This window comes from Narcine bancroftii, chromosome 8 (assembly GCF_036971445.1).
Source record: "Narcine bancroftii isolate sNarBan1 chromosome 8, sNarBan1.hap1, whole genome shotgun sequence".
NCBI classification, from domain to species: domain Eukaryota; kingdom Metazoa; phylum Chordata; class Chondrichthyes; order Torpediniformes; family Narcinidae; genus Narcine; species Narcine bancroftii.
This window is the reverse complement of record NC_091476.1, coordinates 10,220,937-10,236,287: the sequence shown is the minus strand read 5'-3', so window position 1 is coordinate 10,236,287 and position 15,351 is coordinate 10,220,937. Positions and strand designations below refer to the sequence as shown.

At 42.8% G+C, this 15,351-nt stretch overlaps 1 protein-coding gene across 2 annotated transcripts in view; it reads left to right on the top strand.

Annotated features, from left to right (window-relative positions):
* Nucleotides 1-318: 318 nt before the first annotated feature.
* Nucleotides 319-15,351, top strand: part of amot (angiomotin) — a 73,131-nt gene continuing 58,098 nt past the window's right edge. Inside the window, exon 1 of one of the 2 annotated variants that reach the window (XM_069892870.1) lies at nucleotides 319-585. Coding sequence is in view for 1 of the 2 variants with exons in the window: in XM_069892871.1 (XP_069748972.1) it covers nucleotides 554-585 (32 nt within the window). In the remaining variant the exon portion in view is untranslated. The remainder of the gene's footprint in view (nucleotides 586-15,351) is intronic. The other variant, XM_069892871.1, reaches the window with a different exon arrangement.

The window sequence follows — 15,351 nt, the reverse complement described above, 5'->3', positions numbered from 1 at the left end:
GCGCTGGACGAATCGGGCGCGTCCGGCTGCGACTGAAACAACATGCGGGAGTCGGCAAGGGCGGGACTTCCCTTTCCAACCCTCCTCTCCCCTCTCCGAATCCCACCCCGTCGTGGAGTTCAAATGCAACTTTCTTTGTGCCGTGGACTTTAGTGCGAGCTCTGTTCGCTGTTGCTGTGGTTTCCAAGGGGGAGGTTCATTTCCTGCATTCCTGTCATACTCCCAGAATGAGCGAGAGCAGATTAATAATTACTCCCAGCCTGATTCCTGAAGGAAGAGGAAGGAGTTAGATGGGGAGGAGGAGGGGGTGGTGGGGGGGAGAGAGGAAAAAAGTACGACCCGATTTCTCTCACCAAGTGGGTCTTGGACCAGTTAAGCTGTGAGACTTGAGGCTTGCTCTGGACAGCGGTCCCATCCTGCCGAAGGGAGAGGGGGAGAGTTGGGGGGGGGGGGGGTGCTCTTGGTGGCCGCAGCTTGTTCCACGGTCACACCAGCAGCGTGCCTGGCAGGATATGCCTCGACGTGGCAGCGATGATCGCAGGCTCCCTGCCTGATGCTCTGCGGCTTTGTGCGACTCGGCAGGAGGTGAGTTTCGGGTCCTCGTGCGCTCCGCTGTCACCCGGCTGGAGACCACGCGTCCGACACGGAGACGGCAGAGCTTCCCAATCTGTCTGCATCCTCTCCGCAACTTTCCCCTCCCTCCGCTGAGCGGACTTTCTCAAGCGGATTTAATGCCTTTCGCTCAACCCGAATCGGTGCAATATTTCTGGCTGCTTGTGAACCACTTGGAATCAATCGAGAGCTGTACATTTGTACATTCCTTGTCGAGCTGGGAGTTGATCAGGATTAAAAAGGGGCATCTGTGAGTTAGCATTACCCGAAGAACAAACGATGCCTTAACCCCCCCCCCCCCCCCCCCCACAAATACAAGATCAAATCATTCAATTTGCTTCTCGAGGAAAAAGAAATGTGCATGGTTTCCCTTAACAGGATTTGCTAACTGTCTCCTGAGATGCTGCCTGGGTCTTTTGTTGAACTGACCTGATTTAAGATCATTATGGGAGTTGGGCTATTGTCCTTGTCCAAGAATGAAAGGGAATCGCATGCTCGAGTTCTCCACAATGACTTGGAATATGCTGGTTTGGTTACACCAAAGTGTAACAGGGAGTGTGTGTTATGCGTGCAATGCCTGGGGAGAATTTTTGCTGCTGAGGGTTCGACGAACCTGCATCCAAAAGAAATGCTGGATGCAAATAAAGTGCGTCTACCACTTGCAAAAGTTGGTGGTGGAAAAATACAGCCGGAAGTTTTCAGGGGGTTGCATTGGGAGTTCCAATTTCCAAATGGCTTTCAATGCTTTGAGAAACTGCTCTTAAACGTTAGGTGCTCTCACTGCTGGTATTCAAATCACTATGGAATTCGTGGATTGGTTTTTTTTGTGGCATTTCATTTGCATCGAGGAAGTAGACCAGTTTGGAGCTCAATAGGATGTTTGCGTAGCGGTCCCACCTGTTTCTGAATTTCCTAAATATCTTGCATCTTGAGTTGGTTTGGCTTGGTCACTGATGCGATAATAAATTAGCTTGTGATTTGTGTGGAGGTGACCGAAAACCCGAGGTAGATTTCATTCTTTAATATTTCTACCACTATGTAAAACACTTGGGAAATTGTAGTAAGTTTTGGAATCTGAAGCAGAGTGAGGGCTACTCTGGTGCCATTGCTTTGTTTGTAATGAGACATTAAACTGATGTGCCGTCTTGTCAAAATGTATACCATCCCAAGGCATTTAAATGTCAAGGGCTTTGATATTGTTATGATATTGACGTTTATGGGAATGGCAAAGGTAGAAAATAGGTCAGTAACAATAAACTTCAGCAGTTGCGGTAAAGTGCTTTGGACATTCTGAAAAGGTGTTATGTAATGCCATGTCTTGTCTTGACCCTGTGGCTCCAGCATTACTTGAAAAATATCAATATAATTTAAGAAATCAGTGTAGCACCAGGCCTTTTGGCTTCTTGAGCCTGTTGCACTCCATAGGCCCAATCAGCCCAGATCACGAGTCAGAGATGTGAATTTAATTCTGGGCTTGATAGGTAGGTGAAGATGTTAACGTACGGAGAACATTAAGGAAATGTGATCGTAAAATAAGTTCATTGTTGAAATGGAAAGTAAAAAGGAAACAGTTAAACATATTCAAGTAAAACAGCAATTATCAAAGCATATGGGTTACGTTAATTTGGGTGTAAGTGGTTGGAGTTGGCTTCTGCTATGCTGTAAACAAAATTTAAATAATAAGTGTATACATTATGGGTATTGAGTGGGTTTGTTAGGGAGGCAGCTGAAACAGTGGCTAAATGCTGAGTAACACCCAAACAAGGAATTAAAAGACAACACCATGGAACAGTTACTGGGGAGGGGGAGGCTGCCCCGTGGTGTAAGAGATCTGACGTGGGGTTTACACATTCCTCCTGCAACTACCCATATTAGTTTTTTTGAATTTTTTTTCTTTATGATTTTTTTCCAAACTCAGATAGTTCCAATAATTCACAGGACAACAATCATGTTCGTCAAGTATATTTACATTTCTTCGACTGAGTCTGGTTTTATTCCACCCCCCCTCCTCCCGACAACACAAAATAATAAAAAAGAACACGTTGATCTTTTAAATATAAAGACATTTAACTTGCATGAAAAGGCAAAAATGCTTACTTAACATAAAAAGCAAGACCCCACTGACCGAAGACAAATAACAAATTAAAAAGCAGAAGAAAAGAGAAACACATTAACGACAGGGTTTGTCGGAGCTCAACGCCCATTCTCCAGGCCTCTTACATTCGACTTAGCCTGATTGCAATGGACCCGGTCCATCCCCCAGGAGAGGAAGGACAAGGTGGGGGGAGGCGAGCAGGCAGTGAAGCACAGGGGACCATAATATATCCTTGCACCTATGTACCGCAGGTATGGATACCAGATTTTAAGTAAAGTTTCATTTTTTTCCTTGGATTGTAAGTAACTTTCTCCAAGGGAACACAGCCCTGCATTTCCCTATTCCAATGTGCAATGCCCAGATGAGAGTCTGACTTCCAGGTAACCACTATGCACTTCCTGGCCACCGCGAGAGCGATCAACACAAATTGGATTTGAAATATGGACAGCTTCATTGTAAGCCTTATGTCCATGATGTTTCCCAACAGGAATAACTCTGGGTCCTGTGCAAAGACTACCCATATTTCTTCCTGGTGCTCCATTTTCCCAAAGATGTACAGGTCGATAGGTTAATTGACCACTGTGAAGAGCTGTGTAAGTGGGAGGAAGCGATTGAAAAAAGTGTTGAGGAGAATTGGGATCGATTTGGGTTCAGTGCAGGATGCACGGCTAATGGATGGGGCAAGAGGCAAGGGTGGTCATCGGACTGCTGGAGAAGTTGTAATAGGGAACAAAGAAATGGAGAGAGAATTCAGAAAACAAAGGTCCAGTCGGACATTGAGTCCGAGTTCAGGATTCTCTAAAGGTCAACTTGCAGGTTGAGTTGGTAGTCATGCAGTGTTACCATTCATTTCAAGAGGAATTGAGTATAAAGGCATAGATGTAATGCTGAGGCTTTACGAGATCTTGGTCAGACCAGTTTTGGAATATTGTGAGCAGTTTTAGGCCCCACCATCAAAGAAGGTCCAGAGGAGGTTGTCAAGAATTATTCCAGGGATGAAAGGGTTAACACATGTCGAGTGTTTGAAGGGTCTGGGGCTGTACTCAACTGGAGTTTAGAAGGGTGGGGTGGTGGGGAAATCTCATCAAAATATTCCAAACATTGAAAGGGTTGGACAGAGTGGACATGGAGAAGATGCTTCCAATGGTGGGAGAGACTAGAACGCGAAGGCACAGCCTCCGAATAAAGGGACGTCACTTAGAACAGAGGTGAGGAGAAGTTTCTTCAGTCAGAGGGTTGTAAATCTGAGGAATTCCTTGCCGTAGATGCAGTGGAGGCCACTTCATTTGGTATATTTAAAGTAGAGTTTGATAGATTCTTGATTAGGAAGTGAGGCAAAAGTTATGGGGAGAAGACAGGAGAATAAGGTGGAAAGGAAAAATATATCAGCCATGAGTTGAATGGTGTGGCAGGCTTGATGGGCTGAATAGCCTAATTCTGATCTGAAGTCTTAGGGTCTTGTAGACTCATCACACAAGTAAATCAAACAATATTTAAACAAATTGTTCAGCAGAAATAAAAGAACAAGTATCGAGGGTGATTGGAAAAAGTTGCTGGCAGACAGTAACAGGAAATACTGAAAAGCTTAAAGAAATAATGGTACAAATTTTAAAAAGGAGGTGGGGGAAGAGCATCTCACAGAAGGTGGAAGTGCTTGGAATAAGTCGCCTGGATTTTGAGAAATATTCTAGAAACTTGTCTTTTCAACCAAACATTTAGAGTATCTTCCGACACATTTCTATTTCATTTCTGTTAATGCGCTTCTCAGTAGAGATTTTTTTTTGGCTTTTCCTCAGGATATCCCAGAGAGCTCTCATGTCAACAGAGTGCTCCAGAAGTGCGTGGGTGAGCAGCTGGGCAGCCGGTTAATGTGTAGCGAGGTCCATAATTGTGAATCAGTGTTTAGTTTGTCTGCCTTATGGTAAAGGAAATTTTTTTTCTTCAATTTTAATTTAAATCTAGGCATGCAACATTAACAGGCCCATGAGCCTGTGGTAAACCACTGTTATACTGTGCTTGGCTACTGCCGGCTGGACCTGCCTCCTGAGATCAATCCTACCCATTACCCCTTTGTATGCTGTCCGGTGTTCCTGCCGTAAACAGTCGATGAGGTTGGTTGTTGCTCCAGACTATAGTCAATAAAAGCCTATCAGTTTCACAACCTCAGTCTTTTGAGGTAATTAATGATGCATCAGACCAATTACACCCAGTTGACTTACAGCCCTGGTACATTTTGGAGGCTGGGTGAAAACTGGAGGACCCAGAGGAAACCCATGCAGACATGTTCAGACTCCTAACAGACAGCGGCAGATTCGATCCCCGGTCGCTGGTGCTTTAACAGTGTCGCGCTAACCTTGCCCCCTATATGTTGCCTTACAGGCTGGAAAATTCCCTTCTCTTTGGCGGTGCCTTCGATTATATTTTACAAAGGTTTGGCCTAATAGAAAAGGCCTGAAACAACAACAGTTTAACAGCATCCAATTCTGCAGTGTAGTCCAGTTAGCGAGGAGCAGTTTAAGAGAGGGATATTATTAAGGGTGAAAAGATATACTTGGAAAGCAGAAGCAACGTGATTGAAAACACTAAATTAAAAAGAATTTTATTGTATTGCAAAAGCCTCCCTTGAGTTGAATTCCAAGGAACATTCGTCCAAAACATCTGTGTGTGCCAGGCAGCAGTGCACTCATGGAGGATGGAAACTGCTGATTGGCTGGGGAGATAATCAATAATGAGTTTATTGTCATTTTGTTGAATCTACATTTGCACTAAAATTCTAATTTGCTGCAGCTGAACAGGTATTTCATTGAAAAAGAAAGTCTGCAATAGTACATGACTGAATTAAAAAGGGACATTGAACAGAAAAGATACGTAATCGTGAGTATTCTCGTGGAAAAGAAATTGACTTTGTGAAAGTGTAGTCAGTCCTTTTGTTGTAGTGGAGGAGCAGTCCACGATTCGTGCATCATTGGGAAGTTCACGAGCCTGATAGCTGTTGGAAAGAAACTGCACTTTAACAAAGAGGTGCTGGACTTTAGGCCTCCGTACCTTCTGCCGAAGGTAGCAGCGAGAAGTGGTCGGGACCTTCTTCAGGCAGCACTTCGCGTGTCTGCAGTGGCTGGGAGGCTGGAGTCCGAGATAGACCTGGCTATGTTTGTTGCCTTCTGCATTTCTGGCCATTCAAATATCCAAACCAGGAGGTGATGCACCCAGTCAGTATACTTGCCATTGTTTGCCTGAGGAAGTTTGATGGAGTATTCAATAACATCGGACTTCCTGGCAAGTGGAGGAGTTGATGTGCTGCCTTCATGGTGGCCTCACTGTGCTGGCTTCGGTAAAAGTCTTCTGAAATATGGCCTCCCAGGAACTAGAATGTAGTAACCCTCTTCACCTCTGTCCCATCAATATGGTCAGGTGCGTGGTCTGTTGGTCTCCCCTTCCTAAAATTGCTCTTGGTAAGGTTGGGAGCAAGATTGTTGTTCTGGCACCACGTAACCATTCGGTTCTCTGACTCATCATTTTCACCTCATTGGTCAGCCACAGTGGTGCTGTCAGTGAATTTGTCAACAGAGTTGGAACCATGTATCCCGTGTTTCAGAATTGTTAATAGAAGAGATTTTTGAAGCCTTGTTTTGCAAGCTTTAAGAAACCAGGAAGTATTTTGAATTGTGTATAAATATAACACAACAGATGACTTGGCCAAGTTTTTATACCTTAGTATTCGTCTGCCAAATTAGTTCTGATTCTCATCAGCTCGCTTGATTCCGCAATGGCATTAGACACAGGTTAACATCACCATCTGCAGCTTCCGCACTCAGTACACACAACCAGAATTGGGGCTGTCGCCCCTGTTCTTTCATGAATATTGGTTCAAATCTTTTATTGTGGTCACTGATTGTCGACTTCAGGAAGGGAAAGACAGAGGTATACAATCTGGTGATCTTTGGGGGATCAGAGGTGGAGAGGGTCAGCAAATTATATTCTTGGTAGTCACTATCTTGGAGGATCTTTCCTGGATCCAGCACGCTAATGGCATTGTGAAGAAAGCACGTCAGCGCCCCTACTTCCTCAGGAGTTTGCAGAAGTTTGGTATGAGACCAGAAACCCTGACAAATTTCTGCAGATGTGTGATTTAAAGTGTGCCGACTGGCTGCATCACCCCTGAAGGTGAAGCCCTGCAAAAGGTAGTGGACACAGCCCAGGACATCACAGGCAAAACCCTCCCCTCTATCGAGTACAACTATGGGGAATGCAGCAATCATCAAGGACCCACACCACTCAAGACACGCTCTATTCTCGCTGCTGCCATCAGGAAAGAGGTGTAGGTGCCACAAGACTCGCACCACCAAGTTCAGGAACAACTGCTACCCCTCCACTATCAGACTCCTCAACAACAAACTCAATCATGGACTCATTTAAGGACTTTTACTTGTGCAGTTTATTGATTTTTTTAAACAAATATTCTCTCTATATTGTAGTTTGTTTACATTTGTTATCTGTTTATAGTTCTTTATTTGTTTACAGTTTTTTTTTGCACTGCCAATAAGTGGTGATTGTGCCTCACATGAGAAAAAGAATCTCATGTGTTGTCATTCATGTACCTTAACAATACATCTGAAGTATAACTTCATCAGCTGGTCTGCAGCAGTGTAAGAGGGTGCACCGCCACCATCACAACCTTCTCAAGTCATTTAGGGACGGACAACATCTGCTCGCCTTGTCAGTGATGCTCAGATTATTCCAACTGAAAATAAAGTACCTGTACTATGTAGGCTCAGAATTTAACATGAATATCCTTTGCCAATACAGCAGCCTAACGGAATTGCTACATGGATAGCCGACATTTGGCCTACCCTCTGGCTGATTCACATGAGTAAACGTTGCAAGGGTATTTAATGTGCCCTGAAGTTGGCCCTCTAAAGCAGTGGTTCTCAACCTTTTCCTTTCCACTCACATCTCACTTTAAGCAACCCCTTTGTGATTAGTAAGGGATTGCTTAAGTGAGTGGGAAGGGAAGGTTGAGAATCACTGCTCGAGACCCAATTGTTACTGAAGTATTTTGGTTGAGAAATATTGCCATTGGCCCATTTCCTTTGGAGTTCAGAAACCATGCACATAACGAGTCCATGAGGTACAATTAAGACAGTGGTTTTCAAACTTTTTCTTTCCACCCACATATTACCTTAGGCAATCCTTTGGCAATCCCTTACCTTACAGAGCACCGATAGCATAGGGAATACTTAGAGTGGGATGTGAGTAGAAAGAAAGGTTGAGAACCACTGCTCTAAAAACACTTGTTCTTACACATTATTGAGCTTTCTTCTATTCAAGGTACAATTATTGCTTTGCAGGAAATTTGTAGTATTGCATTTTGGACTTAAACCCCAAGTTTGTGCTGTGAATGATGCAAAAAAAAAAAAATGTGAGTATTACTAGTCAAGGCAGGAGGCAGATGCAGCAGAATAGATCATCTTTGTTTCGATTACAGTCGGAGCCATATTTGTTTTGCTTGTGATTTGACTAATTTTGCATAAATTCTCATTTGTCTAACTGTTTCAAGATTTCTGTGCTCTTATTTCTTATTTCTTTAGGACTGAGCATGTTTTGTGATTTGTTTTATTTAAAAAAAAATCCTCTTATAAGTTTGGCCTTCCTTTTAAAATCTCAATTTAGCGACTTTGAAGTAGACCTATCCCACGTCAACCTCCGTCGCTATTCAGATGGACCAGACAATATTGTTTCCTTGATCTCTGCGACTGTGTCATGATATCTCAGGAAGCATTACCATCAGCCACGATCTTTTTAAACGACCTCCTGGCTCTATCCTCTGGAACTATTCAGTCTCTGTTCCTCCTCTGAACTTGGCATTCCATTCTCACAACCTAGGCATTGAGGTCTTGTAGAAGATCCATGTTTATGAGGTGTTGCAAAGAACTCAATCTGAGGAGAGAAAAACAACTTTCAGTTTTCTTTTTGATAGTTACATGTTGATCAACTATAACAAAAATAAATCATCAAAGTCAAATAGGTCGCAGTTTTCTTTAGGTCTTTGTAATATCTTTGGCTGTAAATAGAGGCTAAAAAATACTTGCTCTAATTTCCCCTCTAGTTCTTTTCCCTACTCGATTATTACAAGCTGTGCACTATTCAGCATCTTGGATCTTGCTTAAATAGCTGCTCCTCGCTCTTAAGTCGTCCTTGTTAGTGGATTATTCAAATCTTTGGGCACTGCATCCAAGCGTGATTCTACTTTTTGCTCCAAACCCGCGCGCTTCCATTTTAACGTGAGTTACACAATAGTGATCAGGAACACGGGCATTGGCTGATTGTTTGGTTTCCCTTTTCCTGGTTTGGAGACATTGCCTCTTGATTTTAATAACCATAATCCTGTGCTAGTTGGCAGCAAACCTGGCTTGGACTTCATCAAAATTGGCACTTTCCTTGCCTGTGCGGCTTAATTTTTGCTGAAAATTGAAACTTGCTTTTTTGAACAAGTTTCATTAAACAAAGTGCAGGTTCTGTGGATGCCAAGAATTGAAAGCAGCAATATGTAGAAGTGGCTGGTCAGCCATTAACTATGAAGAAAACACAAGTTATTGGACATTTTTGTTTTGATTCATTTCCTTGGATCAAACCTGTAATTCTCCCTATTGACCTTGACTTAATTTCTCATTTCTAGCTCTTTATTTTTTGGAAAGGTCAATGAATGATTGGAAGAACAGAAACCTGGGAGAAGGACTTGTTCATTTAGCACTTCCTATTTTCTGTCATTCATCAAAAACTCGGCGGATCGGCTCCACTTGCTTTATCCTTCTGGTTTGGCTCCAAGTGTTTTCATTTTTATGTGAAGAAAAATCTGTCCATCTTGGCTTTGAAATCACAAGTTCAGCCGTCACCTGCCACTTTTCATCAGGGAGTTCATCCATGAGGGAGCTTTTGTGTGAAGTCGTCTTTTTGAAACTCTTTCCCCAAATGATTTTAGCGTTGTCTCTTTTTGTATTAGTGAAAAATATTTTGTGTGTGTGTGTGTGTGTGTGTGTGTGTGTGTGTGTGTATAAATATATATATATATATATATATATACACACGTACATAGGAAGTAGGAACAGGAGTAGGCCAAAAATGGCCCATCGAGCCTGCTCCGCCATTCAATACGATCATGGCTGATCTAATTTATGGCCTAACTCCACCTACCTGCCTTCTCCCCATATCCCCTAATTCCTCTATCATGTAAAAATTTATCTAACTGAATTTTAAATAGGTTTAATGAAGCAGCCTCAACCACTTCCCTGGTTAGAGAATTCCAAACATTCACTGCTCTCTGGGAAAAACTATTTTTCCTCATCTCTGTCCTAAATCTACTCCCCCAAATCTTGAGACTGTGTCCTCTCGTTTTAGTTTCCCCGGCCAGCTCAAAAAACCTTCCTACATCTATCCTATCCATACCCTTCATAATCCTATATGTTTCTATAAGATCTCCTCTCATTCTTCTGAACTCGAGCGAATACAATCCTAGACGATTTAATCTTTCATCATGTCAACCCCTTCATCCCAGGGATCAACCTAGTAAACCTCCTCTGGACCGTCTCCAAAGCCAGTATATCCTTCCTCAAATATGGAGACCAGAACTGGACACAGTACTCCAGGTGCGGTCTCATCAGTACCTTATACAGTTGCAACATGACCTCCCTACTCCTGAATTCAATTCCTCTAGCGGTGAAGGCCAACATTCCATTTGCCTTCTTAATAACCTGCTGCACCTGCAACCTAACTTTTTGCGATTCATGCACAAGCCCTCCCAAGTCCCTCTGCACAACAGCATGCTGTAGTTTTTCACCCTTTAAATAATATTCAGCTCTTTTATTTTTCTTGCCAAAATGGATAACCTCACACTTACTAACATTGTACTCCATCTGCCAGACCTTTGCCCACTGATCCAGCTTAACTATATCCCTCTGCAGACTCTCCACATCCTCATTACAATTTGCTCTTCCACTCAAACAATTGTTTTCAAAATCCTAAAAATCAATCAGATCATGTCCGAAGATGAAATACCAGCCAGGTATAGAACTTGCATGTTTCCATGTTATGGACGGCAGTCACATTACATCTGAAAGTTGAAGGCTTGACAGCATTAGTCATTCTGTTTGGTGCAATCACAGCTCTGACATCTACATGGAAAATTACCCAGATCTGCTTGGTTCCACAAAGAGGAGCAAATAAAATTCTGCGAATTATTATTACATTAAATCTAGTTTGCTCACATGTACGGAAGGGTTCTGGGGGTGCAGCAGAAAGCAGCTCCAAGATTCGAATCACAATCACCAATGATCTTTATTAAATAACCACTCATACACTCACGCTGACTTGCACCCAACCGTGGGACCCGTCAGGAAACGAAGGGGCTCAGTGAAGTGAGTTGCAAGAGGGGAGGATTCCCTGACGAATAGACCCCGAGGGGAAATGTACCCTTAGGTCAGGGCTACCCATTGGGGGATTTCCTAGCCTCCCACCCCAGGGAATATGGAAGACTGTGGCTCTTCTCCAGTACCTCTGTGCACCAGGATACCCTGGCTAGCCTCAGGGAGCATAGTGCCCTGTTACAGGCAGTCCTCATGGATAGCGTTCACTGTAGTGACCACGATCCAGGCAGGGGGTGAGAGCATCACCACGTGGAGGGAAAGAAAAGAGAGAGAGAGAGCCCGCTCAGACTTTAATATGTTCCACTCTGCTGAGCACAGACCAATGATAGAGCCTGAATTTCCCGCTCTGCAGAGCTGGGGCCAGCTAATGGCAGTGCCTGCTCAGGCTTGTGGGTGGGCACACACCTGACTGGCTGGTTGCTGGACAGCGGGGTGTGGCTTTCGATAAAAGGAGATCGCTGATTGGCCAGCGGTACATTGTACTATTCAACAAAGAAGAACTTGAATGAAACTAAAGTTTAAATGTAAAAATAAGAATTTCTAATGATCCAACCTAGGACAAATGTATTGGTGCAACACTCAAGAAAGCGCACCAATGCCTCGACTTTCGTGAATGACTAAGGAAGCTTGGCTTGTCCCCTTACCCAACTTCTACAAGTACACTTTCAAAAGTATATTTTCTGGATGTGTTGCAGCGCGGTTTGGGAGTTGCTCTACTCGTGATTGGAAGAAGCTGCAGAAGGCAGCATAACACAAACGTCCCTCCACTCCATCAATGTCTCCCAAAACCTGGAAAAAGTGGCCAACTTACTGAAAGACCATCAAGCCCCAGACATGCTTTCCTACTATTGGAGAGGAGGCTTGTGAAAGCACCCGTAGTGTCTACCCTTCAGACGTCGGGCTCCTGAATAAACCCTACTGCAGGGTTATCACGTTGCCCTTGGAACTAATTGATCTTTTTAATGCGTTGTAAATTTTGATCTTTACACAGGAATGTTAGAGACAACTTATTGGTCTGTTTGCAGAAGAACTTCTTCACTCTATAAGATATAATGTGAAAAATAAATTTAAACTAGTTTCAATCTCCGGCAAGGGAATAGGTAGAACAATAATGCTTTCAAGTATCACTGTTTTTTTTTATTCCAAGCCTCACCACAGCCTCAGTTCAAATGTACACAGAAAAGTTGATCATCTGCTGTTAAAGCTTTATGATTTCCGTCCTCGATTTATGCGAATTGTTTGAATTTCGAGAGACGATCATAGAAAAGGCTGATGTTACGGCAAATGTCATGTTGCAACACTCACTATTTTGCTAAGTTTAGCTGCTTGAGGATAGGCAAGTTTGAAAGGGCCACATTTAAGTTAAATTCAAAGTGTTGGAGGAATGGGGCAAGTGTGACAGAGTACATAGAAATATTTTGGGGGGGATAAATTGGGAAAGGTTAGAGTAGGTTTAATAAAAACACTTTAAAACAGATCTTATTTGAAATACTGGAGATGCAACAGCTACTCAACATTTCAGGCCTTCTTCAGAATCCTGGTGAAGTGCTGAGGCCCAGTGTTGACTGCCTTTTGCTCTCCACGGATGCTGGGTGACCTGCTGAGTTCCTCTGGCACTTCTGTGTAATGCTCTTGTTCTCCAGCATCTGCAGACTCCTTGTTTCCCTCCATTGTTGGAGTTAATCAACCTAGCCACATTTTACCATGGCTGTGACCACTGCACTGCCCCAGACAGCTGTTCAAGATCTGTTGTACCATTGCAGTTAAACCTGGCCAGGATTGAATTTGAAGGACTTTTAATGTTTTATTTGCTTCAGCGTGTAAATAACTAAAAGCCCATTCCTGCTCACGCACAGCTTTAACGTGCACAAGGAGAATGAAAATTCGAGGCAAAATCTGGGATGGATTTACAATATGATGGATTGGTGTGAACTGTTGGTTTTTGACTTTTTAAAAACCATTTACTGCGCCTCACCAGAGAATGCTGTGTTGTGATATTGATCACTTTGGAATGCACAGCGTGGTGCTCGTCGAGTGACTGCTTTCAATCCTGACCTCTGCATGAAGCTTGCAAGTTATCCATTTGACTGGGGGTGGGGTTAAACAAGAAAATCAGCAGATATCGAGTGCAATCCCCTCCCTCTGGCCACATGGGTCTCCCCCAAGAACCTCTGGTTTCTCCCACATCCTAAAGAGGTGTGGTTGGTAGGTTAATTGGCCATGGTGAATTGGCACCTTGAGTGTTAGAAATAGGATGAGTGTAAATGGGAGCTTAACAGCACGAAAGCAGGCCTTTCAGCCCAACTTGTCCATGCCAATCAAAATGGCTGCCCAAGCAAGTTTCATTTGTCCCTTAGTCCTTCAAGCCTTCCCAATTCATGTGCCTTTCTAAATACAGCCATTCCCCGACGTATGTCCGACCAGTTGCATCTCAAAATGGATGCAAGTCGGGACGTATGTTAGCATGGCACGTAGAAGTCGTACACCTGTACAGCGTCCTTTTTACCCTACTCAATATATAAATGCACGTACTTGGCTGTGGGTCGTCACAGTCTTCATCTCAGTGGGATGAGGGGTAGGGGGTTGTGGGGGGGAGTTCACACGTTTGAAGAACATGCTTAAATTTGTTTGGATTGTTTACTTCTTATTTTCCGTGTCGATTTGATAGTAGCAATTTAAAGCTTCCTGCATTTGTCGATCAAACTTGGTGAATCTTTCGACATTCTGGTCCATGCTTTCCAAATTGACAAAGGCTTTATTCACTGGTGGACGTACGACCAAGCATAATTTTTATATTTGCATAGATTCTTTTCTTCATTTAAAAAAATTTATACAGGGCTTTTTTCGGCACGAATTGTCGCAAGTTGTGTAGGTCATAAGTAAGGGAGAGGCCTAATGGGTAAATGGGAGCTTAATGGTCATAGTTTCACAGAACAAAAACAAGCCCTTCAGCCCAACTTGTCCATGCCAACCAAGATGTCTGCCCAAGCGAGTCTCATTTATCCCATATTCCCCCAAGTCTTCCCAATCCATGTGGCTTTTGAAACATTACAGTTAGTTGAAACATTATAGCTAAATATTTCCTCTGGCATTTTATTCCATATATCCAGCACCCTCTATGTTGAAAAAGGTGCCCCTCTTTTTCCTATCTCCTTAAAACCATGCCTTCTAGTTTTAGATTTCCCTATCCTTGAAATGGGAGCAAAAAGTGACTTGCTGGTGTGGAGGTTGAAATCCAAATGTAAGATGGAGAGTTGGTCAATAAAAAGCATTTAATTGGCAGTGTTGGGAGCAGGACTCAAGTGTGGTAAACAGAACTAATGATCATCTTTCTCTCTTCCCTCAGATGAGTTTCTTTTTGTTGCTGCTGCTTTCTTGCACACCTATCACTCTTGCTGCCCAGAGAGTGACTTACAAAATGTTCGGCACCTTCTGCTTGTGTGTACAAAAGCTGCACGAAAGAGCTTGGAGGGGTGGGAATTCATTTTGTAAAATGTACAAGCCCTCAAACATGATATAATTTTTGTACAAAAACTCCCCTTCTACAATCTTATTAACTAATCAAAGGTAGTCCCTCAGAAAGGCAGAGATTGGATTATGCCTCCACTAGTGGAGAATAATAGTTCTGTTCACTTGGTTTGGCCTGCAGATATCGATACGAAGAGCAATATCAATGATGTTCATGCAGTCAGTGAATACAGTGAATCAATTTTATCAACGGCTTTTCATTTATCCATTAGAGCAATTGGACACTGTTTGTAAAATGCTGGCATGTTTCACCTCAATGAGGGCAATAAAACAATCTCAAATGCGTCATTCTCTGAATTTGAGCAGCGACATGTCTTGGTCATGGTTTCCCGGAAAGAGAAACAAAAATGTGGTTTCCTGGCCAAATATAACTTGTCCAGGGCAGAAAATACTAAAGGAAGTGTTAAGGGTGGGAAATTTAAGATTTTTTTTTTGTCGATCAATTCTATTTTAAAGAAATTCTGTAAATAGTTTAAGAAAAATTGTGACAGTAATGTGTTCATGTCAAAAATGCAGCTTTTGATTTGTTGTTTAAGTGTAGATGCCTCATTGCTCCATCAGCGATGTTTACTAAAGAAGAATCTGTTTCATCTCCACCCATTTCCTTTCTTTATCTTTGTTACTTTAAAGAAATCTAATTATTGGAAATATATTTCATTTACACACAATGTAGTATAAGGTCCTTCCTCTAACTCT